The 16,824-nt window shown below is 34.4% G+C and overlaps 1 protein-coding gene across 3 annotated transcripts; it reads right to left on the bottom strand.

Annotated features, from left to right (window-relative positions):
- Positions 1–374: 374 nt before the first annotated feature.
- On the bottom strand, positions 375–16,329 carry LOC101745877 (uncharacterized). Of its 3 annotated transcripts, XR_009974511.1 has the most exons (11): positions 16,172–16,329; positions 12,799–12,930; positions 12,017–12,190; positions 8,814–11,929; positions 8,563–8,731; positions 7,662–7,733; positions 7,397–7,574; positions 6,182–6,419; positions 4,803–5,918; positions 4,024–4,102; positions 3,623–3,757 (listed from the first exon to the last, which is right to left on the bottom strand). XR_009974511.1 is itself a non-coding variant. In XM_012693586.4 (10 exons), exons 2-10 carry the CDS (start codon positions 12,912–12,914, stop codon positions 3,324–3,326), a joined length of 5,613 nt encoding a protein of 1,870 aa, XP_012549040.1. In that variant the 5' UTR covers positions 12,915–12,930; positions 16,172–16,329; the 3' UTR covers positions 375–3,323. The 3 variants fall into 3 exon arrangements, 2 of the variants coding, with proteins under 2 accessions (XP_012549040.1, XP_021206037.1); XM_012693586.4 differs by lacking the exon at positions 4,024–4,102 and having other exon boundaries at positions 375–3,757; XM_021350362.3 differs by lacking the exons at positions 4,024–4,102; positions 12,017–12,190 and having other exon boundaries at positions 375–3,757.
- Positions 16,330–16,824: the final 495 nt, after the last annotated feature.

Here is a 16,824-nt window from a genome sequence, read left to right on the forward strand (position 1 = left end):
CTTTGTATTCCATTAGCAGTCACAAAACTCTTCGGAACGACATCTTAGATAAATAACAGGTTAAGTATTAACCTTTATTTAATGCAGGTTTTGAACCGTATTCTTTGAAGGAGACGATTATATTCAAATCAATCTGTATTGACATATGAATAAATTTTTTTTGTCCAAATGCACAGATTGCCGCCTTTGATAATAGACGACTCATATAATGATTTACAAAATTTCTTCAAATTTTTTTAGATGTCTCACGACAGTCGTATAAGCATACAAAAATAAATCATCCTTATACTGATCACAACGTAAGAGAAAACTATGCCACATGAGCACTCTATTAATTATTCTGACCCTTATTACAAAAAAAAAATACAATAATGTAAAGTTGATATTTCTTTATTTCATTACAATAGATATTTTGTCAACAAGAATACATACTATATTATTTTTTACATGAAAACATGTTTACCTAAAAATAAGTCATACATAAAAATCAGCTTTTTTTACATTCGCCAAACCAATAAAACTCTAAAATAGAAAAAGTTTAACTAGTAAAGATTACAAATACAATGAATCTCTAATAATATCAACTTAAGCTCTATTTTGTTTAATTAATATCATATAAACATTGCTTAAAATAATAACGTGACAATGGCCTATTTAAACATGAAAACTTTTAAATTGAATACCTTTGAGATCATTTTGAAAATTCAAACTTAAATATTAAATACATTAAAAAAATAGAAAGATTAAAATTTTAAATAATCAATATATTGCAGTATTTAATTTATTTTAAATAATATTAATACCAAAGAAATCCTATGTTAAACCATCTAATTACTACAGTAATGTAGTGAACGAAAGAGATTCTATTTATATTATAGTGGTCCAACATCTTTAGGCATTTTATACAGTCGTTGATCTATTCAAAAATATTGTATGTCCTAAACACATAGATATGATCCAGTGATTAAAATTAATGATAATCGTAATTAATTTACTGAATTATAAAAATTCATGTCAAATCCATATACCACCGGGCGTGAGGTAGCCGTTCCAGAAGCTAGGAGAATCGATGCTCAACTACCCATAAATAAGCGAAAAACAATAATATTCATTTGCAACGTCATTGTTTGCTTTCAGTACATATTTATATTAAAGTGAAATGTAAAACTAGCGTTCGGACCTTTGTATTATTAAGTCTGTCAACTGTTTTTAATTGATATTTCATTTTTGAATGGCACTGTAGTGCTTATTGCATTGATTATTTTTATCACTATTTTTTTTTATTCGCTAATAAATAAAAAATAAAAAATCACTATTGCGAATCACTGACACTGTATTCATTGTTGGGAACTATTTTAAAATACCGTGTATATTACATAAAGGAATGAAACGATTACCCCACACCTGGGTATTAATTATGAAAAATGTATGTAGGTACACTGTAATTGAATCAATTCCAGTTCACTGCAAAAAGCATTGTGTTCTCAATTTTCAAAGAAAACACACCAAGCTCTTTTGTATTATAATATATAATTTACACAGTTGAATTAATATAACGAGATACAACAATGAAGCAAAAAGTTTCTTAGCAAAGCAAATAATCTGATAAAATAAAAATACAATTATTTGCTGCTGGGAACTTCAATGTTTCAGGTTTTAATAAAATTAAGCCTGATACGTGTACGATACCATTCTTGCCCATTGAATACATTAACGTTGAAGCCATAAACGTCTTTTTTACATTCTCATCTATTTAACAATGATACTCATGGTTTTATTTCCAATAAATAAAAAGTATGAAAAAATTGTCTTCTTTTTGTATCTTGCAAACACGCTGATAATTTACCATAGGACGGAGATATTGACAAGAATGTTGTCGTGCTGTAGAGGTCCAGGTGAAAAACTTGGAATAATAGACAAAGAGCTAAGAATAATCATCTAAATTCCGGCTTCCATCCAGATTTCCGAAGAATAAGTTCACAAAGACATTGCGTGAATACATGAGTATATGAACGAGAGAACCGCCAGCGATTCTCTGGGATGTGTCATTTATATACATAGCAACTTAACTGCTGCATATAACAATAAACCGTTCTTCGACTAATCGGTTGCAGTTAAAAAAGGAACCGACAATACATAAATATATTTTTTAAGTATTTTTGTATGAAGCGATAGAAAGCGTGCTTTAAATCCACACCTTCCTTCGGTTTCATTAAAGTGAACATTTTTATTCGAATAATCATAAAAAGAAGTTAAAAATGCAATATTCGCCAACACGGATACCAGAGTTCTCAAGCATGACGCTACGAATTACAGTCAAAACACGCACTTGTCTGTGTTTAGACAAGGCAAAGTTTCAACGCAAATCTCTTTTCACAATTTCGTCAATGTAAGACGGAGACTGCAAAATGATTTCTTGTGTTAAGATTTCAATTCTCTGTTTATCATATCAACAGTTGTGTAAAATTTTAAATCAACAATTTAATTGCTTCAATTTTGTTATCTATATCCAACGGGCAAGCAATTATAATTAATAAATATATAAATCAACTTTTACGTTTCCTCAAAAGTTGTTCCGAATCCATAGAATAGAATTTCTTATCATTTCAAAATGATAGGTGTGCACTTAATCTAAAACATATTAACAATTAATAAATACTTTTACTAGTAGCAGCATGTGTACTACAATAATAATTATAAATTACTGAATGTCGGCTACACTTCGCTTTGACTAAACATTTATATGAAATACTTATTTTTTCGTACGACTCGCGCGCCATCTATTGTATATACTTCGATAATAAAATGCCAGTCCTATGTATCCAGCAACTACAAAGCTTCAACTCAATAATACAAACGACGCGCGTACTTTTAGAACACGAACTAACAACCAAATAAATATACATGTATTCATTTCTATGTATGAGAAAAAACCTAATATATTCAATTCAAGTGTTTAAACACTAAATTTAAAAATAAATAATACTAAATGTACGAATGGCAACGGTTACATCAATAAATAATTCGTGGTCTACATTCGTAAATGGTGAGAGCAATACTAATTACAAAATACAGGCACGCTTACTTCACTACATTAAGTTCAACTATCCGTAGCTAATAAAAATAGATTTGCACCCTATTTGAGTCTTACGTATGAAGAGAATAAGTACTAGCCAAATGAAAAGGTAATATAAATTACTTAAGCCGTGACTATTGTAATAAAATGTCGACTCCTAAGTCGAGTGTGCCACTCCTATATCTAAAGATAAATGGACAGTTTTCTACTCAAGCAAGAAATCAGGACATCATCCTGGGAAATTCTACTAGTCTATATCTATGTTAGTCGTTTTATCTCCAAAGGTGGGTTCGTCCTTTAAAAAGGTCCCAGAACGTTCCATCAAAGGAATTTCAGCGGGTGCTTCGTGCTCTTTACTCGAGTTACGAGCCGTTCTACTTTTGCTCGGACATTTGTTGGTGTGCGACTCTTTTATGACCTTGGGCACTATTTTCGCCGAGCTGGATTTAGTGGCGTTCATTAGAGAGCCCGTAATTTTTTTCTCGACAGATTTCATGCGTGGTCGAGACGTTCCATTTGTGGCGGGATAACCAGGGCTGCGCTTTTGCGCCTCAGCAACGCTCTTGTTTTCAGTGTTAATCGCCCTGTAGTTTTGATTCAGCGAAACGGGGATTTTCGTTTTTATCTTGCATTGCGTGTTAATAGTAGGTTGCGTAACATTATGACATCTTGATTTGATAGCTGCAAAGGTAAAGAATACGACGTTATTATTATATTTTTTTTATCATCGATCACGAACCTTCAGCTTACTTGTATCGTAAGTGAGAGAGGGTAGTACGAAAAGAGTAAGTGAGGAAGGGAGTTCTTACGAAGCCAGAAGCGACGTGAGTGAAAATTATATCTGGAAAAGCACTGTTGGATGACTGCAATGAACTTCCAGCTGTGACCGGAATGGGCATATACTCTGCTCTGATGGCATATGGTGCAATGGTAGAAATCGAAATCACCTAAAACAATTCTTCAGAGCACTTCACGTGGAACATACTGCGTCTCGGCGAGTGTTCTGACGAATTGTTTGCAATGTTTCTGTCATCATCAAAAAGTATTAAATTAATACACATATATATCCCAGACGTTGATTATTAAGAGATCACTGTATTTGGAAACTTAATTTCAATTATTTTTAAGAAAATTCGTTCGATAAGCGTTTACTTGAGTCCGGTATAATAACAAGCAACCGCATACCATTTTTTCACATCTTTTTTACAATATTTAGTACTATTATTCACTAATAATTTTCAATTAATATTCTGTATATACATAAACATTAATTATAATGAAACAAATACTATCCAAAGTGCATCTCGATATAAGATTAAAAATAAATAGTATTATTAAATGGACGAAGAGTGTGTCATAGACACATTATGAATGCAGCCGTAGTGCAATAGAAATTGAAAATTAGACCAAACAATGACCACTCAAAGCCAGGCGGGATGTTGCTCGTTAAACAAGAACAATGAAGAAATCCGGAATTTTCCCATCAAGGTCTCTTATTTCCGGATTGAGATTGTTTATAATTTTTATCCTTACCTAATCGCTGATAGCCTAAGGAGATATTCCAACTACGCTCGGACTGGTAGATGAGCTCACGGGCCCAACTTGGGAGAATTGCTGACACTAGCCCTATCAAGAATGTTGATTCAATGATATCCCAACCATCTAAGAAGACCCGGCGCGAAACTCAGTGGGTTTTTTAGTAATATTTATGCGAAATCAGACTCACATTCAATAGATCCCTTGGAGTGCTTAATCTTGGTGTAGGTGGCGTATTTGTTGCTATTTTGCGACTCGCTCAGGGAGTCTGTGGATGGTTCGGCGGTGCGCGGTCGTGACGAGGTCGCCAAGCTGTCCTGCGACATCGCGTGCGTTTTAACTTCGAGCCCCTGTCGGGTCTTCATTCGAGTTGTGCGTAGGTTCCTGACTTGGATCGGACTAGAGTTCCGGGACGATTCGCTGGACGATACCATTTTAGGGACCAGTTTGTTCGGCGCTGTCGTTTTTTTATCGTTTTCTTTACACGGGCGCGGCTCTAGGTATCTCGGTTTCGTGTTTTCGAACGTCCGTATCGGCGGATGTCCGGTCTTACCGTTCACCTGGTTCACCGATTGAATATTTTTCGTCATATTGTATTTGGCTCGTTCCTCTTGTGCCTTCGTGGTCCTCACCTTCGGCGGTTTAGTGCGGGTAGTTAATTTCTTCGCATCTTTCAAATCGGGAACGTTCTTCAGTATATCGACGGAACTGATATGCGTCGCCGGTTTTGGAGCGTACGGTACGAACGATGCTCGGACGTGATCAATGTCTAAACTGCGACTCGTCTTCGTGTTATGCGTCTTACTGGCCTTGTTGTGATACGTACTCCGACTCTTGCGTTCGTGGTACGGTGAAGTCGTCACGGGTATGGCCTGCGTTCCGTACATAATACAACCGAGTTCGCGTAATCTCCTGCGCAGGTCCGTGGGCAGGTCTTGGAAGGCTTGAGTACCGACGACGCGTGGAGCGGCTCGCACTAATGCGCCTTCACATTGCATACGCCAATTGGCCGCGTGGCTGTGAAGGAGATTGTTCGAGCTCGAGCTGTGCAGTTTGATGTCTCGGACCAAATCAGACAGGAGAGCATAGGCGCGGCATCCCTCGTCCGGCGGCGCCCATTCTATAGCAGCAGCGATGCAGTCCATCAGAGCTTGCTTCGCGGGCGGCGGAGCGTCCGGAGCCATATTGGCGATGTCTTGGAGCACCGCAACTAGTCTAGGAGCGGCGAAATGAGCAGCCGCGTTCACTAATCGACGACACAAACGAGCCACCGTCTCCGCCCACCTTATGTTTTGCAAGGAAGTCACTGTTGAAACAAAATTCATACATGAATAGAATAAAATACAGCCGGTTTAAATTGTAATTTTATTTTAAATACGCCTTAGAAAACAGTACATATCCCTGCTGATATTTGGTGACGAATCAATGTAAGCCCATAGGTAGTTCCACCATCCCATCAGCATTCCTGTAGGTTCGGAAACCCGCTTAACTTCAAATAGCTAATAAACTAGTCTAGTTATCAACATCAAAACAGGAATAATAATCACAGCAAAAGCAATTGAAACTTACCTATCGCGCTGCAACCATAAACCGTGTCAACGAGATTATCTGTGCTCAAATTTACAACGTGCTGTTGATAGCATTTCTCGATCAATTCCGATGGTAACGTAGCAAAGGCCTTCGTCGGCCAGACCTTGATAAAGTACTTCGTAATCCACCTCAAGCACTTGCGATACAGATCGTCGAGTCCATAGGCCGATGATAGTGGAAAACATTCTAGAACTCCGGCAACGCACACTGGACACGGCTGTAATGATACAGATTTCGAATTAAGAACAGAATTACATTTTCTATATATTAATACGTGAAAAACTTTATACACCTTTTTACGCAAATTGCGCGGACGGAGGAGTATGAAATTTCCCACACTTATAGAAAATATAGAGGAGTGCAGAATGGTAATATTTTTTTTAAATTATGCATTAATAATACATTAAATCAATAAAAAAAGCATTACACACACTACTACCATGTATTTGACACACACACATATATATATACACCCTTTATTTACTGTCAAACTTTTGTCATTGTTTAAAGTCTGGCCAAATTGAGAATAGATTAATATTATCTTTATTAATATTTGTCTATAGTGTAGTCTTAGTGAAATTGTGATTACAGAAATATAATAATAGTCTTTGACAATAAAACCTTAATGAGTTTCAAGCATTTCATTGTGGAACCACTAGTACAGATATAATAGGTGTATGTGCACTATGTACACACAAGATAGCTACCTATATATTATATTTTAGTAATTAATATCTATAAAATATGCAAATTTCATAAATCGAAAGCATTGATTAACCTCATGCTTAACTATCATTGACGACCAATTTCATATTGACGAAATAGTAATACTCTGAACACGAATGTGTTCCGAACGGACATTATTTCAAGTATTTTTATTTTTATTTTATGCGCAATATTAGAAACGGTTCGAAATTATTTTGCAAAGAGATAGTTTATTGACTCAAGTCAGAAAAACGATAATTACTTTAGTATTCTTAAACGACAAATGTTACAGGTTTTCTCATAAAGCATTTTTTTTATTGCTTAAATAGTTGGACGAGCTCACAGCCCACCTGGTGTTAAGTGATTACTGGAGCCCATAGACATTTACGACGTAAATGCGCCATCCACCTTGAGATATAAGTTCTAAGGAACTCAGTATAGATACAATATAATATATAACAGTATAGTTTTTCAGTAAACAAAACGTACCCTGTGGAAATGATGACAGTATTTAGTTTTCAGAGTAAACATTATAGCTTCTTTGAGTCCTTCTAGGCCCAGCATGTCCGCAAGGGTGGCTAGTTCAAGGATGCTTATCGTGTCTGGTATAGCCGACAAGCCCGAGTATATGTGACACATAGCGAAATGTACCACATTGTATGAGAAGCTGTAAGTCATAACTTTATTAAATCACTGGCAACACTAACAGTTATATTTTATCTGTACACGAATATGTAATTTTGTTTTTACTCACGATGGCAATGCTATGACGTTTCCAGCGCTCTCAACCCATCCACCACTAAGTATTCCGGCAAAGAATTGACATCTAAAACATTTAAAACGCTTTCAACTAATCGCTAATTAAAAATAGATCGTATTACAATAATCTGTTATTGAAGTCAGAGTATTATACCGTGGGAAATTATTAATATAAATTTTTACCTACTCGAATATGGAACAAACTTAATCAATTAATTAGAGAACGATTCATATTTTTGTGTTACGTTTTAACATTTAAAGGCCTAACAAGACTGTTTATTTTCAACCCTAAATTATGCATTGTAAAGGCAACGTGATCTTTAAAATGCATCTACAGAAACTAATGTAAGCAATGAGCCAGTTATAGTAAATATTCAGCCTATTTTTTTTCCCGTGTCCGAGCTCACAGTTCAACTCGTCTTAACTGATTGACGGCTCCTATAGAAATGGCGTTTCGAGCGCTGCCTTCCTGCTTGAGACACGACATTGAAGTATCTCAATTGTATTGTATGACGATAATCACACCCTTATAACCGGAACGCACGACTGATTCTGTCCCAAATATAACCGTAACGGTGGTTTGCACTTATCAATGCGGGTTCAATAACCAATAATAAAGAGTAAATTTAAAAATTTTGCATTATTAATATTAGTATTACCAGATGTTATCCCTTTATCGCATGAATCGTTCGCTAATATGCTATAAATACGCATAAACTAGACGAGACATAAAAAAGAACAAGTTTTTATAGAATCACTGTATGACGACACATTATTTTATTGTATTTAATAGAGAATTGCCGGGTTTTTTATTTGTATAGGTTATTGCGGAGATATATTGTGTGTGAATAAAAATAATTGTATTGTGTGAGTTTGAAAGTAAAATGATTAAATACCTGGATGATAAAATACATTTGTGTGCTTTGATTCTTTTCCCGGACACCTCAACTACCACATCAGGCGCTATCTCTTCTAGAAACATCCGTAACAAGTCCTGACCGAGCCGAGACTGGCAGCTACCTATTAAACTGGAAGTTTGACAGCTTTCCTCCGTCGTACTGTTCTCTGAAATAAAACAATATTTCATAAAGAACAAGGATAATCTGTTATAAATGATCATATTTAGACTAAATATTAATCAACTCACCGACGACTGAACGGCACATACTACTCTGTACGCTACTGACTTCGGACGTGTCGGATGTTTGATCGAGAGCCTCCAAGGTGCTCGATGGAGTCCCTAGCCGCAAAGGAGACCGCGTCCGACTCGACAGTGAAACGGGCACGCTTCTACTGAATTCGTTCTTCAAATGAGGAAACAATCGGTTCAGACTTAAAGCGTTTTCGGAATGAAAGGAACTAATTATGTCAATAGATCTTGAATTAACCGACAGTGTTTGATTGGTCCAATTGTTATCGGGAATCGATCTGGTCATTCGAGAATCTCTCGCCTTATCTTCACTTACAGAAGCAGATAGTGTTTTCTTCGTAACTGGTATATCAATGTCCATTCTTGTTACCGGTTTATCCAAATCAGATAGTTTGACGAACAGATCTGATGAATCATTTATTTCGTCTCCACAAACGACCTCCTCTTGAATTGTAGCCGTTATAGAACGTAATGAGGACGTTTCTATTTTTGAATTATCTTCTTTAACTATTTCAATCGATGGAAGATCATTGACTTCAGAAATATCGGAAGATTTCTTCTCTGGAATCTTTATTATTTCTAGTATGCTGATGTTTGGGTCGTTACAAAGCGACTCTAACTTTTCGAAGGTCGATAAGTTTGACAATGGTTTATGTTTGTCACTTTCTTCCGATACAACAGATTTAGTTTGTACTTCACATTTTCCATTAGACGATGTACTGGCGTTCTTCTTTGTATTCAAAGATAGCCTAGGAGGCATCTCTTTTAGTTTTCCATTTTCACCTATATCTATGTACATTGTGAAAATATTTTTTTTCTCGTTTAGACTATCAGTGTCTTCGCTTTTTTTACATGGCAAAGGATCAGGCAAACTTGCCAAATCTATATAAAATTTATGACTGGATTTTTCACTACTGTCCGAATCCACTGAACTTCGACTTTTATTGCAATTCTCGAGATTACTATTTAAGGCGACCTTCAAATTTTCACAAGTTTTTTCATTAGGTCTCTTCGATGTTTGAGAAACGTTAGATGTTTCACTATTTAATTTCGCTCCACCGGACATATCGACCACCCAAGCTGACGAAGACGATAGTTTTACTTTACTTCTTGTAACTTGATTTACTTCCTCTGTTCTTTCTGGGATGTAACCACCTGATACAATTGGTATATTTTCTATTTTGCGTTTTGTTGATGGACTACCTGTTTTACTTCCAGGCATTTGTGGAGGGAAATCTTCTACGGACGCGCCACCCGAGACTATAGGTGAGTATTCGAAAAATTTATGGGCTTTAATTTTTTTCGTAACGTCGTAATCTTTATTAATAGAACTGCATTGAGCTTCATCTTCACTGTACCCATGGAATCCAGAATCTTTTACGGACATAATAGAATTATTAGGCGTCGAAGTCATAAAGGTCTCTTGCAGACAAATAGTTTCCTTACTAATAGAATCTAAATTACTTTGTTTATCATCAACTGTTTCTTCGACTTGTGTTGGTTCTACAAAGGCTTTAGTACATAAAGAATCTTCGGTTATAGGAGTCATTTCGAAAATGGTCGGAGACAAATCTTTCTGGATTGAATCAAGATCCTTTTGTTCAGTTTGTTCTAAGGAATCATCGTTATCGTTACTTTCAGACCAATCATTAGGGCTCATATCTATTTTGTTAGTGGAGCAAGGAACTGGACGACTCTGAGGCACCGTCGTGTCGAATGTCAGGTTGTGAGATTTAGTACATACAGGGGGAGGTGCATCACTTTCTTCTTCAACTAAACTCGCAGCGTCTATGAAACATGATGTTGTCTTTACAGATTTCTGCGCTAAGCCTGAATATTGTGTACCAGTGGTGATATCTGTACTAAATTTATTTATTGGATTTTCCGTATTTGCATCTTCACTGAGAAGTTCGTGTTCAGTTTTAGAGCAGTTACCAGTTTGTTTCTTTTCAGACACTTTCGGTGGAAAAACAGATTCCCATGAACCAGTCTCTGACGATAATGATGATGACTCTAATATAACGATTTCTTCGTTCTGTCTTTGTTTCTCCTCTTTCGATGATCGTCCGCTGATTAGTTCTTTAAACTGACTAGGTTTGGTTGTTTGATAGCTTTCTTTATCTGTAGAAATTCCACTGGACGAAGCTGACTGGGGTGCATTACGACACTGTAGTTTTAGAAAATCTCGCCTTTCTAACAACGGACTGTGCGCAGAATCATTAGAGTTACTGGCTTCATCAGCTACGGAGTCATGCAACGTGCTTTCAGTCAACGATATGTCCGTTAAAGTTACATCTTTATGGCTGCTTAAACTCTCCAGCATACCGGTGTTTTCCATTCCGGAATCTGATATTGTAATAATGTTATCCATTTTAGGATTGCTATCGTAAACATTTAAGTGCGTATGGCAGCCAGTGCAGCTAGCCACAGGAGAACAGGTAAACGTTGCAGACAAATAATCAGATGAACTGCTTGGATCATCAGCTATTAAACTGTCAGGTGAATACGCTATATCATATATTTTCTCACTCGTGGACTCATAAAAAATTGAATGCTTGCAATGGTGATCGCTATTTATAAAATACTGATTCGATTTAGTTTCTTGACTAGTGCGTGTTATTGGATTATGTGTGTGGTTCTTTTCGAATTTTAATCCATTATCTGTCACTGGACAAGTGATATCACAAGAAGCGGAATGTTTGTCTGATTTGGAAATGTGACTAGAAAGCGATAAAGAAGTAGGTTTTACTGGTTGAGAAGCTTTGTTTTCGATTTTATCTTCAATTTGAGTTTTTTTTATGGATATAAAAGCATTCGATAGAGCGTCCTGTTCGTCAAGTTCTTTTTCTAATAAATTATCAGCTATAGGCACTAGCGCATAGTATTCTTTTGTCAATTCAGTACTCGGACTAGAGCCTGTTATTTCGGATATCGCTTTTTCAGGGTACGAACTAATACTGCAATCGGGTATTTCAAACGCAGCAACCTCCTCTAGGTCTATTTTCGTTTTATTCACGCAATCTGCCAGTGATTCTAGTTTCGTAACTTGCTTGCTTAAATAGCTTATTATTTCTTTTTCCTGTTCTTGTATATCACATTCAGTATATATGTCACTGTAACAAAATTCACAAAATACAAAAACATCACAATACTCTCAATAAATTTTGCCTCAGTTTCTAGTACTCAAAGTTGTTTCATACCTTATGAATGAATATATTTCGTCATATGAATCGCGTCCGAAATTCACATGCAATATGTTTTTAAGTTCGTGATAAAATTTACGTGTGCGAGTCTCAAGAATGCAAGAATGTGTTAGTATTTTTAATTTTCCACACACCAGCTCAATATCAGAATATATAGACTCATCAAATATTCTGTAACAAATGTGTTTTTGTCAATAATTTATGCTTCAAAAATCAAACTACATTTTTATTAGCATCAAATCTATTATATCATTGAATCTCGTTTGCTAAATGGAATCTTAAATTAACATACAATATTATTTTCCACTTTTTATACTATGTATATCGTCATTTAAAGATCAATAATTCGAGGCATGCAAATGTCATGATTCAATAGTTATAATTTAGACGTATTTATTAAAACTTATAATGTTGAAAAACGCTGACATTCTAAAAATAACGCTGATGGTTGAAAATAAAACTATTTACATTTAAAAATCTATGACGTCATCATATAAAGTCATCAAATGTTCTGATGACTCTATAATTATACCAAGCTTTGATTAGCCAACTTAAAATAAAAACAAAGAGGTTCATTATATTGTACAATTCCGATTGCCGCGCATTGTAATAATATACATATAGAAGTATATACATAAAGATATAAATGAAATCAAAATAAAACACAAACTATTTCAGCAAAAAAGTTAATTTATCATCAACAAAATGAAACATTTCAAAAGCGCAAAAAAAAACTTCTAATATATAATTATTAAATTGAGAAATTACTTAATATTTACCTGGCTACATCCTCCTCCAGTTGTTGCTCCAGGTAAACTTGAAGTTGAGATTCTTCGTCGGAAGCTGAAAATTCGCCCGCCGACGCCGGCTTAATTACCGATTGAGCGCCCGGCATGTAGCATCTCTTGTGTCTGTTTCATAACAATAAAAAAAAGCTAAACAAATTTATCATCAACAGCATAGTTACAATTTAAGGCAAGTATAGAACGGAATGTATAAACTGTTCCAATTACTCTATACACAATACATTTACATTGTTAATCAATGCATACACTGGTGAAACCAGGTTATATGACAGACATTTCAGTGAATACCTATGCAGTATTTTAATGTTTCGACTTAAGCAATACCCGGTAATAAGAGACGAGGCTACCTCCGCGTAATATTTACGCAGCTATACAAATCAATGAATCGAAATCAACCATTACATTTCAACATGCGTACTATTTTTTTAATACTTGTTTTGAACAAATTATAAATTAATTGATAATAAAGAATTAAAAAAATAGTTGGTCCATACTTTACTTTTTATTACCTTCGATGGACAACGAAATAAAACAATGTTAACGCCACCGCCCTTCTTGTTATAGTAATTTGAAACCTCAGATGCAAGAAAATCAGCAAAAAAAAAGATGACAACACTAACTCGTACAGATGATGAGGAGTAGTAGCAGTCGTTCAAAGAGGCCGGGATTTCTCTAATTTATTTTATAATTTACCATGGCCATGAATTTTATTAATATTAGAGGCGAAATGCTGCATGGCTAGTTTCAAAGTTATGGCAGTATTGTAACTGTATTGTCATCAAACTTCTACATGTAATGTCGAACTAAAAAGTTATTTTTCTAGAGACAGGAAAGATTAAGAAACAAGAATTTATTAAGAATTAAGAAGAATAACGCGATAACTTTTTTTTTGTTTTTTTCAATTCCTGCATTTGTGATGGAGTATCTATCACTTGAGAATTATTTGATCGATTAAAATTATTTCTTTTTTGCTGTCCGTAACAGTCTCGACAAGGTTTATATGAAAGATTTTTGTCTTTCGAAATTGCAGTATTATTTTCATACAAATTGTTAATAATCACAGCAGAACATGATCAGATAGTAGTTAAAAGAATGTTGAAATTAAATAATAAAAAAATTTATTCAAAAGAATGTTCAAAACTTAATCTTGTAGCTCAGATGGTATATTTAATATTTATTGATGCAAATTACTAGGAGATTTAATGTTTTTGTTTCATTGATAAAAGAATTGATAAGCAAATGCCATCAATATTTCCCTTATGAAACCAGAGTTCCCGTCAAAACAGTAGTTGGTGCATCACATAAATGATGTTCATTTATATCCAATTATATCTCAAAATATTATTATAGTGTTAAGGCTGATAGTAGTAGGTCATGTTGATAGGAAAAAACCACATGTTTACTCAACTCCCTGTAGATCAAAACTGATAGCATTACCTGCCACCAAGCCTATACCTGAAACACTGAAGACTACTGAAGATATACATGTGGAGAAAAGCGCAACAGCTTCGAGCTTCAGAGATAAGCACACAGGTTTTTTAAATAATTGATTAAAAATCAGAGGTCCTGATAGAATATATACACGCTATGATGTATTCATTAAAATGGGAAAAACATACACTGTATATAACTTAATCTATTACTATCATTTGGAATATGAATACTAATTTCAAGTATTGGAATATTAAGTTATATAATAAGTATTAAGTAAATAATAAACAATATAAATCTACCTTATTAATTAATAATATAATTCTACTTTTACAACAGTTTTTACAATATCCTATAAATGTTATAATATGAAATTCTTAACCATTTAGGCTGCATCATTAATCTGTCTATATAACTTATCAGATTAGAGCCTGCACTTCAACTTCCGATATAATCTTATCAAGGAATAAGGTTAAGAATCACTCGGCAAGAATGATAAATTTTCATTTTGAGTTTAAAACAAACAGTCTATGTCTTAAAATTCAATGATGTGGCATTTATTATCTACAGATAGATAAAGTACATGACAACAATGGAGTGTCCAAAAATTAAAGAGAAAGCTGTCCTATACAAAAGTTAAAAATAATTAGGGCACCTTCAATTAAAATGTATGTGAGTTTTAAACTTGATCCACAATTTTATTTTTATGTGTCAACTAACCTGTAGGGAATAGAGTAGTTAATCAAAAGATACCACAACATAAACATTGTTATGCAGATCATGTCCTTGAGTAGCTATTGTTTGAATAACTATGACATCACACTTAGGCATTACAATTACAAACATTATTTTGTGATCAAATATTATTTCTGCATTTATTCTTTTTTTTTTTTTTAATATATAGTATTGTATGTATCTCTGTGAATATTATTGTTTTTATAAAAATCTAGTATTGCAGTTTTCCTGTTTTACAAGCTTTTTATTTTTATTTTTCTATTCTATTATACATAAATAGTGAAGATTGCATCTGTAAATGGAACCAAATCCTTGAAACTTTGCATCAAATATTAATATTTATATGACTCATATCAGGTACTACTAACTTTGAACATTGTTAACATGAGATTTGGTACAGACAACATGCCTGAACCCAACATTGTTTAATAACAGAAAACCCATATAAACACTTTTTCCTGTTTTTTTACTGGAAAATCTTTCAACCATTCTCACAACAGGTAGCAAAATATATTATTCATTTAAACCCACAGAGATGTCAATATCAGAGAGCAACTTGTTCGTCTGTCATTATACAAATATTGCTGCATAAGAGAGTTATTCTCAGTTATTTTTAAAAGCTATTTACAACTGAATTAAACTATATTAAAATCTGTAAGTTTGGACTAAGAATTAGTGAATGGAATGGATGTAAAAACAAATTAAGCTTAAAGTGTCATAAATTCGACCAAAAGTTTGCTATAATGCTTACATAGTCAACACTATTATAAAATTATTTAAAATGCAAGTTAACAGATTGTTAAATAAATTTGACATCATTAAATAATTACCGGGAGTTCCTCAAATAATACGGACGTCGCGTGAAGCCGTTTCTAATGCTTCAAATCCCGTTGTTATTAAATTTTTATTCATAGTATTATTGCCGATTAGCAAACAAACGGCTAGGTATTGATCGATCGATATTGTATTTTACGATTTCGTATGCAAATAGAAGACGATGCAAAACGTAATCGATTATACAAAACATTTTACTAAAGGTAGAATAAAAGGTAAAACGCTTAACTGATACAGTATTCTTGCAATTGATTTTTAGAAACAACTGATTAATAGGTAGAACTTTTTTTGTACGATCACAAAACTAGCATTAAGGCGTAAAACACTGAAGATTTTATTTACTTACTTGTTATTTTTCGAATCAGTTTAGCTAAAATTAATATTTAAATGTCTCATAATTATTAGAAAATATTAAATTCAGCGAATTATGTATCGTATCTCTTTGACCACGGAAATAAATGTTTGTGTTGCCGTTGTGATTATATTCTGTTTAGTGCTGCCAGCTTAATAAATACAAAGCGTCAAGCTATGGCAAAGATAGTAAAGTTAATGATGTTTTCCATCAAGCCCTTCAAGTTCAAGCAGACCTCAAAAAAGTATTGGTGTGCTTCAGTAATAAATAGTCTCGTGGTGATTTCGATGCATTTTAACTTACATGGTCTTACAATAAAGATACTTTATAAAACATTTGGTTTATTCTTACTATAGTCTATGACAGTAGCGCGGGGTGAAGCGGGCGTTCCACATGCCTTTTTTTTTGTTTTTGTTGTTTGTTTTGAGACAACACTACAGCGTAACCTTAAGTAGTAGGTGAGCTCACGGGACTCAAACCTGACAACATTGCTAACACTAACCCTAGCAAGAGCAGTACTTTGTAGAATCTATCACCGGATCGGAAACGCGACCCACTGAGAAGATCCGGTGAGAAACTCAGTGGGCTGTGTCTGTGGATTAATTTACTCGCCGAGCCCTTCGTCACAAGCGACGGGTTCGACGAGA

The sequence above is a fragment of the Bombyx mori genome, chromosome 1 (assembly GCF_030269925.1).
Source record: "Bombyx mori chromosome 1, ASM3026992v2".
NCBI classification, from domain to species: Eukaryota; Metazoa; Arthropoda; class Insecta; order Lepidoptera; family Bombycidae; genus Bombyx; species Bombyx mori.

Excerpts from the sequence above, each read along its gene's own strand:
- LOC101745877 (XM_012693586.4), bottom strand. The coding sequence starts at position 12,914 with ATGCCGGGCGCTCAATCGGTAATTAAGCCGGCGTCGGCGGGCGAATTT. Across the intron at positions 7,575-7,661 it reads AACGTCATAGCATTGCCATC|CTTCTCATACAATGTGGTAC; the intron begins GTGAGTAAAAAC and ends TATGACTTACAG. Across the intron at positions 6,420-7,396 it reads ACTGTCATCATTTCCACAGG|CCGTGTCCAGTGTGCGTTGC; the intron begins GTACGTTTTGTT and ends GTATCATTACAG.